We start from the raw sequence: 16,049 nt of genomic DNA on the forward strand, positions 1-16,049 counted from the left end.
TCATAATTCCAATGACCACACAAAAGTGCATTAATTATTACAAATCAACATGCATCTCCTAATATTCAAGAGCAGCATGCTAAGTGTATACCAGTGAGATTAAGGAAATAATCTTTACAATCTTTTTTTTTGTCTACATCTTTGTGACCAGTTAGTTTACCTAACCACGTTTTAAGTGGTTTCAATTGGCATCTAATCCCAGTTTTCACTTTTTTGTAAGTCTTTGAAACCCTTCAATCAATTACAAAGACAAAATGTGCTTGTTTAAAATGCTCCAGAAAACCTGCAAGGACTAAAATTGTAGATTTGTAATTAAACCAGGATTTAAAATTTAAACATAACTAATATCAAGGGAGTAGGCCTAGCAATTTATTGAATTAAAGAAAAATTAACAGTTGCTATAAACATGAAGAAAAATCAAACGTGATATGATCGCATCTTCAGTAAGCAGAATTTCTTTGAAAACAGAAAAAAATTGTTCCAAAAGATTCATCCCCCAAATTCCATTTATTTGACACACGACAGACAACATCTGCAGGTATCAGAGTTTAAAAAAACAAGAATTGCTCATTAGCAGAAGGCCCTCTTGTGTAACAACGGACAGCTCTCAAAGCTTGTATTATGTTTTTCTGTACTTCAATATACAATAAATTTATAAGTCAAATGATTATTACTTACTCAAAATGGTATTGCATACAGGTCTTAGAAAAAGATCATTTGTTTAGATATGCAGATTTCTTTTGAAAAAGTAACAAAAGATAAGTCATACAGGAAAAGTCCCTTCTATGTGCTATTGCACAGAATTAAAAGGAAAAAAAATGCCTGTACAATAAACCAGACCAGTGTGGCTGATGACCCCTAATGGCATCTTCAAACATGAAATACATCGACATGAGAGAGAGAATAAGTGAGAAAGGAAATGAGAGAGAGAAGTTGAAAGAGAAAACATCCATGGAACTCAGTCTCCATTAATCACAAATGTCTATTGGGTGTGCATGGATCACTGTTTCAAAGCTACCAAACAGCCAGGAGCAAATAGTGTGACTGACAAATACTATGACAGTGAGGTATGATTCCCTCTGATAGAGCAAAATCAGAAACGTAAAGAACGAGTCTATAATTTCACTAAATCCAGTGTAGAGAAACATCTTTGCCGATATGGCCATTAATACCAAATACATTCTTTTTCAAGTGACTACTCCTTACATACTTTGTGTCTAGCACATTATAACACTAGAAACACGTTATTCAAGCTCATGATTTAAAGGGGAGGAAAAATAAATATTAAGTAAATTTACAAGAATCCAACTCCCACAGTCCCAAATATTTATTCTTATTTAGGTTTAAGTTTAATACATGGATATGCATGACAGGCTGATGTATGTACTTAAATCTTCATCACAAGTGTCTTCTTGCTTCCTTGTGCAGACTTCTTTTGATCCTCTTTCATGCTCACGTTGCATCCAAAAACGGTAAAGCATCCAAATGTTAAGTTGAATGGCAACACGGACTTAACAGTTTTAGGGAAGGCTGGTTATAGTATTATGCAACATTCCTTTGCCGCTGAAGTACTTTCACCTGCTTTCTTTTGGCAATGAATAGTCTTTTACTTTTTTTGGTACATTTGACACAAGAATACAATCAGTACTAATCTTCTACACTTATAAATAAATGTTCACAATTGTAAATACTAAACAAAATAGTGTAAACAAGCATTTCCTACATAAACTTTTTAATCCTTAAAAATAACTGATAAAATACCCCCAACAGCCCCAAGACTAGTTGTGAAGTGTAAAATTCCACTATGCTCCCATAGTAAATATTTCTGAAGCCAATTAACTGAACACCAAAAACAGGCAAAACAAAATCTTGTAAACATTATGGAATCAAGATTACTACACCCGTGGGCTGAAAATCCACCACAAAAGGTATTCTCTCATTTTGCCTGCAGCAAGCAACATAATGTGCTGCTGAATACCGTTAAGCACATGGTGCAGCCTGTGCAAAACAGAGAAAAGTAGGCTAATTTTAGTTTTAAAATGGTGACTACATGCTTAACAAATATTGACTGCAGAGTTTGGGCCATAAAGATACACAAGGTTTATTCAGATTATAAAAGTGACAGACTGCATAATCTTGCTCAGCAGAGTGAAAGTGATAGCTATTTTGTTACTAGAGCTCTCTCCTGCAGTCAATAGGTGTACAAATGAGTAATCATTCTTAATTCTGAAAAGTATATTCTTAACACAAAATATTTAACAAAATTAAGATTGTGTGATAACCAACAAAGTAGAAAGATCAGTTTTTGGGCAGCCTCCTAGTTAGTTTTGAATACAAACACATATTTTGCAGTCTGAATACACAAGCATAGAAGACAACACTGAACATTTTAAGCCAAGTTGTCTAAAATGGTATACACTTAATTGTAAGGTCACTTAGGCCCAAAGCAAAATATGACAACCAGCTAAGAGTCAGAAAGACCAAACCTGCCATAGAACAAATGTCACTCAGTGACAACATTTTTAGTAACAATCCAGTGAATAGTTCCTGAGTGAATAGGGAGAACGATGGTTGTAAATTAAAAAAGACCTATTCACTTCTCCAGGTACAGTTCTCATTAGTAGGTGTACACAGCTCAAGGCCAGTCACCAAAACTAATAATTGGTTTAACATTCCATTTCAGCTATACAAAACCTATTATTTACAAGTTTCAGTGAAATTCCTCCCAGCCATTGTAAATTAGCTTGTGATGCTGCCCCATTAACTTCAGTGTAATAAATACAATTTCACAGATTGTTGGCATCCTGTGAATGCAAAACAAATAACCAATTTAACAAAATTGCTCAGGCAAATAAGCAAAAAAAGTTTAGATAAATACAATTTCACAATGATCAAAACTTACAACCCCATTTCTACGTAAATACAGTAAATGAAAAGGGCTTTGTTAAAGGTTTGTTAAAAACACAGGACTGTAACTGATCAATATCACATACTTCTACTTGGATTTTGACAGCTTAAGCAGTTTTAGGGGTAGATTTACTATTCACAGATACCAAGACCTCCTTTAGAGACAACAGGAATGAAAATCAATTCAATTCAGCAATCTGGATTGACCACGCTGAATTTTATAGTAGAAAATGGATCGGATTATAAATTACATTCAGGTTAGTTAAACCTATCTGTGGCTCAACATGCTGTAGCACAGAATGCTGAGTGACAAGCCTATGCTTGTAATTGCCACATAGCCTGGCTGAGGTCAAGAACTCGCATGGTGTGGAGAGAGCACCCAGTAGTAGCTAGCTGCTTTCCAAATGGAAGAGCAACGGGAAGGAAAAGAGAAAAGGAGAAAATGAAATGTTATCCTGAGCCACTAGGAGCTGGTCACTCAGAGAATGATATATGGCACAGGAAGTACTAAACCAGATATGAACATAAAATGGATTATATTTTGGTTTCTTACCGAATGTGTAAATGCTTTCTTCATACAGTGCTGTTTATTTAAACATGACAACTGTACTTTAAATGTAGTCATACTTCAACAGTACTGATTCAAACAGGGAGAAGTGGGGCAGCTAAGATGTTAACTGGATCACGTGTGATTAAGATTGGTCCCTACAGCACTGTATGAAATTGCTGTGTGATCAGAACACTTCAATAAACAAAATGCAGTGAAGGAAAGTGGAAAACAGAGTCAGTATCATTATGTATATTTTCATTATGCACCATTTTCATTAAAAGCCAATTCTCACATTTATTACCACTTATTAAAAAGTTAAATATGATCATAATTGACTTTTTTGCTGCTGAGGATAATCTACTTTTTTTTTGCTATTCTCGTCTTTTCCTCCTGGGATCTCCTCCTGTCATCCAAGACTGAGCAGCCAGCTAAGCTGCTCCAAGACTCCTGCCAATGTTACACCAAGGGGCCCGTGGCAATTCTCCCTGCTTTTGATTTTCCCTCCCTGTGGAGAAGCACCTGGTTTCAGCAGAGTTGATATCAGGAACCCTGCATGCAGAGGATCCCGAGCTATGTCCTACCACTCTACTCCGCAACACAGCGTGCCAAATTCCAAATGTACGTCATCATCATAATCGACTTAAACAATCCTTCTCCACTTTATTTTTGTGGGTTAACAAATAACTTTTGTGGATTTAATTTTAACTATGTGCTGAAGACATTATCATTAATTCGGGTTACTTGAACGTTCAAGTGTGAATGTTACGTCATCTCCCTCCCACTATAAGACACAACTTCAAGTTACTCTCCTTTTGGAAGGGAAGAAAACAGAAAAAGGTAATCACATTAAAACAGAAATTGTGTGAAAAGGAATCAAATGGTTTGATTTTTAAAATGGGTCTTGAAGGCAAGACTCTCTCTTTGGATATACTCCAAGGATTTAACAAAAGTTAGGCTTCATAAACTCTCAATATGAAACAAAGCTGCATTAGAGAGAGTGATACAGCAAGTGAAAAAAATAAGCCCCAGAAACGATTTTAGGAAGAAAAACGAAAAGTTCTAGATATAGTAACATGTAAGATATTTACATAAACTAGTCCAAAAACATTAGTTTGAATTATGCAGAATAGAAAAATATATAAATAACCATAAACATTCCACCAATAGTTCAATTATTGAAACCTCTTTACTAGAAAGTGACTTTGAACTCCTTCCAGCATGCTGAGAACCAATATCAAGTTATTGGCTCTGGTTCAACTACATGGGTTTTGGTGTTCTTTCCATGAGTTGATAATTTGGTGCACTTGTTGAATAGAACCGTATTTAAAGTGCCTTGGTGCTAGTAGAAGGGATGGTGTGCGAAGATGGTTTCTGAGGGTAACGGTCATAGTAGTAAGCTTGGAAGAGAATAGTAATATCGACACACACTTGTAGCAATCCACATATCCAGAACTGGAAAGGAGCCTGGTTCAGGATGAAGTAAGCAGTCTTGAAAGTGTCACCACTCGCCCACATCAACACCATTGTGATACTTTTAGGAGAGGAAAAATTGCAATATTAGTTAAGTTTTACTTACAGTAGACCAATAGGTGTCCAACATAACACTGGATTGCATTATAGTAATAGATATATAGTACTCGCCTCACTTAACCTCCACAATAGCGGGTTGAAGCTCCGCAAAACTACTGTCGTCATTAGTCTTCACCTACCATTGGCATTGCTGCAGAACTCTGCAAGTGTGGGCACTTTACTGTCCTCTTAGTCTGATCAGCATTGACCAATTAAGGACAGTTCATAAGGCAGTTGGCTCTATTTCAATCGTAGGAAATTAAAAGGCAGCCTGCGATACCACCAAAGGATGCTTTTTTTAAAAAAATGTAAAATGGGCTTTGTGCCTTGTGGTAGTTGTGTCGCCAACATAAGGAACTGAAAATCATTGCAAGACTATCTCCTGTAGGTAGTACCAGTCATCACAAATGCTGGTGCAGCAGTGATGTCAAAGATTTAGAGTGAAGACAGCTTGAAATGCATTAGGTTCCTGATGTTATGTAGGCCACTTTTCCTAGTATAGCAAACTATTTTTATTCCCTATCCTTTTCAACTCCTTTAAATGTTACATTTCATTGCAGGAGCACCAACACTACAAGGACTGTGGTGGTTCAAGGACAAAGACCCAACACCACCTTCTCGAGGAAACTAGGGATGGGCAATAATTGTGGCCTTCCCAGTGTCTCCCACATCCAGAGAACAAATTTTAATTTTTTTAAAAATTCACTGCAGATTGTGCACATGCTACTGGCTGAATCAATAAATATTGCAAATGCAGGTTTCAAATGTTGTTAAAGCAGAATCAGGGCCTTGTGCCAGTGAAATAAAAGATTTGCATTTATACAGAGCTTTATTAAGTGTCTCAAATATCTCAAAGTGCTTCACATAGAATGAACTTTGACACGCAGTGACTTGTTATGTACGCAAACATCATTTTTAAAAAGTTGAAGCTAAATGAACACAAATTTAGAAAATCACCTGACATAAGGATAGAACATAAAATTTGGAATGAGAAAAGATCAATAGGACCATCAAGCAGGCTCCTTTCACAGTCTGTGCATGACAACCTTAATCACGAACACCCCTCTCCGCTAGAACCTATGATCTCTATACTCTTAGTAACCCCACGTCACTCAAACGGATCTATTAATAGCCCTATAACCCCAATCTCCTTTCTAGATGGGTACTAATCTAATTTCTTTTTCCAGATGTTACTTCAGGGGCTTCAAAGCATAACAGTTGCAGTTCATAAATACTGCTAGCTATGAAATTAGTTTGGATCCCAGTTTGTCATGAACACAGGAACTTTACCACATAATTCAGCACCAAATAGCAATCTGAGAGGGGATTTCAAAGATGACTGGGGTTGGAAATAGAAAACATTCACAATGGTGTGGCAGGATGCTGTACTAAGGCTGGGGTTAAGCACTCTGTTAGGACAGTTTTATTCTGCATTTCCTGACCTAGGAGTACTTTACGGAGATACTGGGTAACAAGGAGAAAGGTACTTTGTCTTCAGTCTTTCAGATCAAGACACAAAAACTCAGGTTAAAATAACAAGATGCCAGTTTACAGGCTACACCTGTGTTTTTTTTTTAAAAAGACAGCAAACCATTGCTTCACCAATGCATCAGTTACATTCCCAAGTTTGTAGGCCACAGTGAATCACAATGTATGCACTCATTTTATTGTACTTCACTATCAAGAACCACCTGGCTATTTTTACTTTGAAGCAAAAAACAAAATATACTGCAGATGCTGGAAATCTGAAACAAAGATAGAAAATGCTGGAAGCACTCGGGTCAGGTAGCATCTGTGAAGAAGTGAAAAGCATTAACGTTTCAGGTACAATGCTTCGTTACAAGTGCTCTGACAAAGGATTATACCTATAACGGTAACTTTTTTCCTCTGATAATTACAAACTACAGGGGCTATATTTCGACATATTTAAAAGATAGTCAGCTGAATTCAATCAGATGAAAGAAACAATATTAGACAAATACAGTAAGGGTTTACTTGGAAACAGGAGTGATCTACAAAAGTGAGACTGCAAATCTGTATAATCATTTAGAGCTGTGTTTTTTTTAAATTTTAATATAGAGGGTGACATAGATCGAAATAAGTTACTTTCCTTCCTTCTCCCCACTAAAGGTGTGGAATTAAACTGGAGTATTATTCCAATGGTGCCAGCCAGCTTCCAGTATTTACCCAAGTGGCTAGTCTTTGTGTGAGTACCTAGAAATTAAATACCTGCAGGCTATTTGTTCACAAAGGGTTTCACCACCGAGCCTGATCCTCCCCTGCTCTTTCCCCATAGCCCTGCATTTTTTTCCTTTCCAAGTATTTATCCAATTCCCTTTTGAAAGTTATTGTTGAACTCTTTCAGGCAGTACATCCAGATCATAACAACTCGCTATGTAGAAAAATTCTCCTAAGCTCCCCTGTGGTTCTTATGCCAATTATCTTAAATCTGTGTCCTCTGGTTACTGAAACAGTTTCTCCTTATTTACTCTGCCAATAACCCTCATAATTTTGAACACCTGTTAAATCTCCCCTTAACCTTCTTTGCACCAATGAGAACAATCCCAGCTTCGCTAGTCTCTCCACATGAAGTCCCTCATTCTTGTTATCATTCTAGTAAATCTCCTCTGCACCCTCTCCAAGGCCTTGACATCCTTCCTAAAGTGTGGTGTGTATGTGAACCCCCAGGACTCTCTGTTCCTGCGTCCCCTTTAAATTTGTACCATTTACTTTACATTGCCTCTCCTCATTCTTCCTACCAAAATGCACCACCTCTACATTAAATTTCATTTGCCATGTTTCTGACCATTTCACCAGTCGATGTCCTCCTGGAGTCTGCGACTATCCTCCTCACTGTTTACTATATTTCTAAGTGTTGTGTCATCTGCAAACTTTGAAATTATGCCCCCTACACCTAAGCCCAGGTCATGAATGTATATCAAAAAGAGCAGTGGTCCTAATACTGACCCCTGGGAGACACCACTGTATACTTCCCTCCAGTGTGAAAAACAGCCGTTTGCCACTACTCTCTGCTTTCTTCTTCCATTTCCCTCCCTCAATTAGGGTGTCTGTAGTACAATCCCACCAATGTAACTCCCTTACAATCTCTGATCTTTGACCATCTGAAATGGAGTCCTCTCTACAATATGTATTGCTTCCTTTATCAATACCACCACTCCTCCTCCTTCCTTACCTATTCTGTCACTTCTAAAAATATTACAACCCCAATGTTTATTTTCCACTCCTGTCTGGTCTGCAGCCAATTTTTTTTGTTAATGCAATTAAATCTACATCTTACTGTGACATAATTGCTTCCAATTCCCGAGGTTTATTTCCCAGATTAAGTGTCGCAATACATGCACTTTATCCTCTATTTTGTTTGTATTTAATGTTATGCTTTTCCCTGAGCAAGCTAACACATCATTCCTTTATCTCAGTCTTTTCCCTGCTTATAATTGATCAATTTGATTCTCCTCCCCCACTCCCTCTATTTCTTCTGCATCCTATCTTTTTTGCTAAATTCTTTTTTATTTGTATATTTACCTTGTCTATTTCTACCTTCTCTACTTGTTCTTTCTGATTGTTATTTTCCCTGTCCCACCTTCCTTCCTAGTTTAAATGACTCTTCTCTTCCCTATTTATCTATTTTGCCAGTTCTTTAGCTCCCTTCCGGTTCAGATGTAGATCACCAATGTAGAATAGCTCCTATCTACTACAGAACTGGTGCCAATGCCCCATAAAACAGAAACCATCTTTCAGACACCACTCCTTTAGACATGTGTTGAGCTCCCTAATTTTCCTCTCCTCCCCTTTGCAAGCTCGTAGCTGGAAGAAGTAATCCAGAGATTACCACCCTTGAAGTCATACTCATAAACCTGCTTTCTAAACTTCTAAACACCTTTGCAGTCTTTCAGGCCTTTCCTTTCCCAGATCATTGGCTTTCTTATGGCCCCCGATGACTGGTTACCCTCCATCCCTTTCCATAATTTTTCCAGTCTTTCCAAAATATTCCTTACCCTAGTACCTAAGAGGCAAAGCATCCAGGCTCTAGGTCTGAACTGCAAAAGATACTGTCCACTATTCTACCTACTGAGTCTCTTCTTACTAGTGCATTCCAAATTAAATTGCTAATCTCTCCTCCCTTGAGCCATCTTTCTATCTGTGTGCAGTACTGTGCACTTGTCTGCATTAAATTGCATTTGCCATTGCTCTGCTCACACTCATATTTTGTCTGAATCATCTTGTAATTTCTAAGCAGCCTTCTCCAACGCTACTGTCCCACCCAGTGTGGTATGAATTGCAAATGTGACGACTGCGCATTGAGTTTCTGAATTCAACTCACTGCTGTAACTTAGTAACAGTAGCGGTCCCAACACCAAGCCTTGGGACACCCCACCCAGCCATAACTCCTCTAACAAGTACTCATTATTTTCTATCCTTCAGCTAATTTCTTATCCATCACCAAAGTTTACCCTGAGTTCCCACAGCTTTGATTTTGACCAATAGCCTTTCGCGTGGAACTTTGTCAACTGCTTTTTGGATGCCATGATCTAATTGAATGGCGGAACAGGCTCGAGGGGGCTGAACTGCCTATTCCTGTTCCTATGCCTTGGTACACCATGATGTAGGGCTTTCCACAGTCCAACTGATTTGTCACTTCTTTAAAGTCATTGAGAAGGCTGGTCACATAGGTACTTCTCCTCTGAATGCATGTTGACTTGGTTATTAGTGTACAGATAATTCTGAAACTTACTATGGACAATGGACTTCAATAGTTCCTATTTCTTGATTCTTTAACCACTCTGTCTGGCTTTAAATGATGGCTTTACTTTTCTGTGCTCTTATCCAAGTTGTGCAACTTGCTGGGAAAGAATTAGTTTCACTGCACACTCGGAACTGGAGATCCAAACAAATGTTAATATGGTCTCACAGCTCAGACTCCATGTACATGTGAAGATAGCAGGCATTTTCCCTCAGCAAGTCAGAACAGAAAACATTTCACACTCACATTATCCTGCTTCAGCCTAGCTCTCATCTCAGCACTGTGTGGCTGTGTTTTTTTTTAAAAAATGAGAAGCAGAGTTTTTTTGGCAAGGAACAATAATTATGACTGGAAGAGTCAATTGACTTGACAGGTGAGTGTATTTTGCTGGTCTCTTAAGTCAGATCTGTCAGCTCTCAATCATTTTAATTTTAAAACAAACCTATTTTAATGTCTTTCACTAGAAAAATAAAGACAACTCCATATATTTATGATTGCAATCTGTCTCATTTTTTTTGATTACAAATCTCATTCTTACTTGATGTTAACAGCTCTGGGCATGACTGTTGATGAATCTGGAGGGGGTCCTGTGTTTGTCCCAACTAGTTAGTGAAAATATCATACCTAGAATTTGCCCATAGTTGCCAACAGCTCGAGTTATTTTTACTTGTGAAACCTCTCTCATAATTTACTCAACTCTTCCTATTGTCACTCATGAATTCCAAGGTAGTCACAAATAAAATAAACTTTGTCAATGCTGTAGTCTCCTAATGAGTGAGGACTCGCACTTCCCTACAGAAAGTTACTCCTTGTCCTCTTAGCACACTTCCTCATTCACTGGTTATATTATTGGAAGACATATCAAAATATTTTCTTAACGGTGACTCTAGGAGCTGAGGAGGAACAAAAGGATTGAAGGTGTCCAGGTACACAAGTCACTAAAAGCTAATGCACAGGTACAAAAGGTAATCAAAAAGGATAAAGGAATGTTGCTCTTAATCTCAAGGGGGTTGGAGCACAAAAGTAAGGGAGTGATGCTTCAGTTGTACAAAGCCTTGTTCAGACCCCATCTGGAGACCTACATTCAGTTTTGGGCACCGTACTTCAGGAAAGATGTATTGGCCTTGGAGGGGGTACAGTGTAGATTCGTCAGAATAATACCAGAGCTTAAAGCGTTAAATTATGAGGACCAGTTGCATAAACTTGGTTTGTAATCCCTTGAGTTTAGAAAGTTGAGGTGTTGAAAATCATAAAGGGATTCAACAGGGTACATGCAGAGGAAGTATTTATTCTGGTGGGGGAATCGAGAACAAGGGGACAAAAGAATATACTATATTTAACAGTATCATCTGGGGCCCTCCAATTCTAATTGGTACTCAGCAAACAAAACTATTGGACTTTATTGCAATAGTTTACATGCGCTCAACAGGAACTTCAAGCTTCAGTAATTTTATATTTTTCATAGTTATAAATTCTGCATCTTCATTCTTAATAACTTACTGGACTGATGAATGACTTTTTCAATTCCCAAAGTTCTGGGACTAAAGCAATCATTTAGCAAATTCTTATTTATGTAATATAATCAAAGTTAATAATCATGGGGATTCCTAGGTGCTTTCAAACAGGGAGGAAGAGGGGACCAAAAAAAAAAGCACAGTCATCTACAGGCCACATTCATGTTTTCTTACTGACTAGTGCAGAGCAGATTGGCAGATGTTTAGGAAACAGATCATTTGCCCCCCGTCCGCAGTTTTAAGCTTGAGAAAGTTACTAAGACAGAGAGCAAATGGAGGCATGCCATAAAGAGCAAATGGTTGACCTATACTTACACACAAGGTTACAAGCCCTAAATAGCTAGGCAATAAACTTGTGCAACGTACCAAGAACATTTTAACACAAGGCCTATATTATCCTCCACTTTATGTCAGTGGATAACCTTCAGCCTATTCTCAACTGCTACTTTGCCAAACAATTTTGGTAAAAATGTGGTTGGAAGTCCTTAAAGTCAGCTGTTGTCTGTTAACAGTAATACGAACCATATAATAAATATGAATCAATGGAGAGTGTAACCATCTTCAAATTGTACTGAGTTCACCAACACACAATGTACAGAAAATCTCCTACTATTGAAATTCATCTTCAGTGTCTGCAAGGTGGCCTGACGTGGTCCGACAGACACTCAGGTAGTCATGACAAGGATTTCAAACATGTAATACTGTTCACTTACATAGCTTAAAAACAAACAGGTATTTGATAGCCTCAGCGTACAGATTTATTGCCTGGAGCTATCCAATTAGTCCCACACCCCAGCTCTTTCCCTGTAGCCCTGCAATTTTTCCTTTTCAAGTATACATACAATTCTGTTTTGAAATTTACTGTTGAAACTGTTTCCACCACCCTTTCAGGCAGTGCATTCCAGATCATAATGACTCGCTGCGTAAAAAAAAATTCTCATCTCCCCTCTGGTTCTTTTGCCAATTATCTCCAATCTGTGTCCTCTGGTTACCAATCCTTCTGCCAGTGGAAATGGTTTCTCCTTATTTACTCTTTCAAAACCCTTCAAGAACTAAATAAATAAATCAGAGTCAATGAATTAAATGAATATCAAAGCTGCCCTGGATGGAAGATATTCAAGATACAGCTGGGAGATGACACCGAGCATTGGGAGGCTTGAGAGGTAAATATTAGTGAGTATATTAGTTTAAAAGCATTTATAGGCATTTTAAGTATTTCCAGGCATTACCCAGGAGTTAGAAAGCATGGCAAAATAGTGACAGATGAAGTGTGATACCAGGAAGCGAGTGCAGTTGCAAAATGTTTAATATACCACCAGTCAATCTCCCATTGCTTTGTACATGGGAAGTCAAAACTGAGTGGGGTCTTAAGGTGAAGTGGGGTTTGAAAACAGACTATATTTGAACCAGGGTATGCAAAAGTAATGCAGTCCCCATTTTAAAGTCATATATTCTGTTCTTATTTTTAAATTTCCATTACAAATTACTATGTTCAAATTTAGAATTAAAACTGCTCATGTAAACTTGTAATGCTGTAATTACACCCCCCTGTCAGTGGTGCATTGGATACAAGAATCTATAATGGAGAAGTTGAGAGGGACTGCACACAGACATTTTTAATATGTTACTAGTTGATCTCCCGGTGGCATTGTACAAAGGAAAATCAAGACCAAATGCACTATTTGAAGTCAAGCAGGGAGACCAGAATGGTGGGAGAGAGGGGGTAGGGGAAAAGGATGAGTGGGGGAAAGGGATGGGAGGAGTGGAGGAGAGGAATATGGGGGGGGGGGGGTCGAGGCAGAGGAGGAGAGAGGGGAGTTTAGAGAGTTTACTGGTTCACATGATCAGTGGGGGGGGGGGAGCTGCTACATTATCAGGTTCAAGAATCGAGAGACAAAGCGAGAGTGAGAGAGGTAGAGAGAAACAGAGGTAGAGAGTGACAGTGGTCGACCCACAGGAAGTCCACAAGTATTGCCTGTATTTGAATGCTGCAAATGCAGTTGGTCTAAAGTAGTTATGAGGAATACAGTTTTTAAAAAAATGTTCTCTGGTTTCAGTATATCTTCAGAAGGATTCTGAATAATATATCAATGGCTGACTCAATGCCAGTCAGCAGTCAGTCTGAGGCCATTAGAGAGACAGAGCTACATCAATGACTCCATGGTAGCACTTCGCCAAGCAAGAAGCGAGCAAAAGCAAAATACTGCGGATGCTGGAAATCTGAAATAAAAACAGAAAATGCCGGAGAAGCTCAGCAAGTCAGGCAGCATTTGTGGAGAAAGAAACAGAGTTAACGTTTCAGGTCGATGACCTTTCATCAGAACTGGAAGACGTTAAAAGGATTAAAGTTTTTGAGCAAGTACAGAGCCAGGGAAAGTGGGGAGGGAGAGGGGAGGAAAGAACAAAAGGGAAGGTTTGTGATAGGGGGGAGGACACAAGTGATTAAATGACAAAATGGATGATGGTGCAAGGCAAAGAAGGTGGTAATGGGACAGGTTAAGAAACAAAAGATTGATCAAGAGTAGCCGTAAATGGCAGCAGCAGAACCATTACCAGCACTAGCTGACTGAAAAAAATGGGAGCAGTGGTTATGATCTGAAGTTATTGAAATTAATGTGAGAGATTGCTCAGAAGTGAGCAATCTTGTTTCAAGCACGATTTTATGTTGACAGATAGCTCAGGAAAAGTGTCTCTGTTTCACATTTCAAGGATAGTAAAATGTATAAATTACTGTAAATATGCTGTTTGTACTGAGCACTGTTCATTTACTAGCTTAACGTTAAATAAATTTGTCAGTTGGTTTATAGTATGAGCTGCAGCCTGACAGAAGGTATATTCATCCATCTACCAAAGACAAGGACATCGTGTGGCAGCACATATTCCAATAATCCAGAATACAGTGCCAAAGATTCCTGGTTTGATCTCAAGGTCTTGCTTATTTACTTAGATATTGGGCAGATTCACACCCTGATTCACAGGGGAAAATGAGGTCTGTTTATGGAGTCGTCATGGATACTGAATTTAAGTAGTATATCTAATGTAACCAAAGTCTCTATTCATGTTAAACTTGTATAGAACCTTGGTTAGACCACATGGAGTGCTGTGAACAGTTCTGGAGAAGGTGCAAAAAAGATTTACTAGGATGATGCCAGAACTGAGAGATTATACCTATCAGGAAAGATTGAGCAGGCTGGGGCTCTTTTCTCTAGAAAAGAGAAGACTGAGGGGTGACCTGACAGAGGTCTTTAAGATTATGAAAGGGTTTGATAGGTAAGACATTGAGAAGATGTTTCCACTTGTGGGGGAGACCAGAACAGGGGCCATAAATATAAGATAGTCACTAATAAATCCAATAGGGAATTCAGGAGAAACTTCTTTACCCAGAGAGTGGTTAGAATGTGGAACTCGCTGCCACAAGGAGTAGTTGAGGTGAATAGCACAGATGCATTTATGAGGAAGCTAGATAAACACAGGAAGGAGAAAGCAATATGAGGAAATGCTGATGGTGTTTATGCTCCACATCTAACCCTGGCATGGAACTGTCGGGCCGAATGGCCTGTTTCTGTACTGTACATTCTATGTAATTCACTTTGGAGTCAGTTCAGATCTTTACACCCGATTTACACTCAACAAGTTTAGCATTACTGGAGGCTGAAACAGCTTCAACACATGCTAAACTTGTTCCATGAATGCACTGTTGGGGTACTGTGTTCGGTTCTGGTCACAGCACCTCAAGAAACACAAACATGCATCAGAAAGAGCACGAGCAAAGCAATAAAACCGATCTCAAATGTAATAGGGATAAGTTATGAAAAAATATTAAACAAGTTCAAGCTTTACAATCCAGAAAGAAAACATTTAAGAGAATACCTTAGTGAAATACATAAATTATTAAATGGTTTAGGCAAGATAACAGTACTTTGAGGTAAGCCAGTAAAGTAGGACAAGATGATATAAATGGAAAGGAGTAAAAAGTACATTTAAAACCTATCGGGAAGAAATCAAAGAGCAATAAATATTTGGAATAACCAGCAAAGCAGGTGAGTAGAAAAACACTGGGGATGTACAAAATACAGTTGAATGCTAAAAGAGCACAGTGGTAATAGAAGAATGAGTTTTGATGGGTCAAATTACCTTTTCTCATTCCTGACTTTTTAAGAACATAAGTAATAGGAGGAGGAGTAGGCCATAAGGCCCATTGAGCCCGCTCTGTCATTCAATAAGATCATGGCTGATCTTTCCAGCTCGATCTCCATATCCCTCGAGTCCAAAAATCTATCGATCTCAGTCTTGAATATGCTCAACGACTGAACATCCACAGCCCTCTGGGTTAGAGAATTTCAAATATTCACGACCCTCTGAGTGAAGAAATTTCTCCTCATCTAAGTCCTAAATGTCCGACCCCTTATCCTGAGACTATGTCCCCTAGTTTCAGACACTCCAGCCAGGGGGAACATCCTCTCAAATTCCACCCTATCAAGCCCTCTTAGAATCTTATGTTTCTTTTTTTAAAAAATTCGTTCATGGGATGTGGGCGTCGCTGGCAAGGCCAGCATTTATTGCCCATCAGAATGTGGTGGTGAGCAACCTTCCTGAACCGCTGCAGTCCATGAGGTGAAGGTTCTCCCACAGTGCCGTTACGTAGGGAGTTCCAGGATTTTGACCCAGCGACGATGAAGGAACGGCGATATATTTCCAAGTCGGAATAATGTATGACTTGGAGGGGAACGTGCAGATGGTTGTGTTC

General features: G+C 38.6%; 1 protein-coding gene across 3 annotated transcripts in view; it reads right to left on the reverse strand.

Annotated features, from left to right (window-relative positions):
* Positions 1–488: 488 nt before the first annotated feature.
* The window catches only part of LOC137320216 (solute carrier family 66 member 2), a 58,986-nt gene continuing 43,425 nt past the window's right edge, over positions 489–16,049 (reverse strand). For all 3 annotated transcript variants that reach the window (XM_067981955.1, XM_067981953.1, XM_067981954.1), the window contains one exon: positions 489–4,988. In XM_067981955.1, coding sequence (XP_067838056.1) covers positions 4,781–4,988 — 208 coding nt within the window. In that variant the 3' untranslated portion in view covers positions 489–4,780. The remainder of the gene's footprint in view (positions 4,989–16,049) is intronic.

This window comes from Heptranchias perlo, chromosome 3, assembly GCF_035084215.1.
Source record: "Heptranchias perlo isolate sHepPer1 chromosome 3, sHepPer1.hap1, whole genome shotgun sequence".
NCBI lineage: Eukaryota > Metazoa > Chordata > Chondrichthyes > Hexanchiformes > Hexanchidae > Heptranchias > Heptranchias perlo.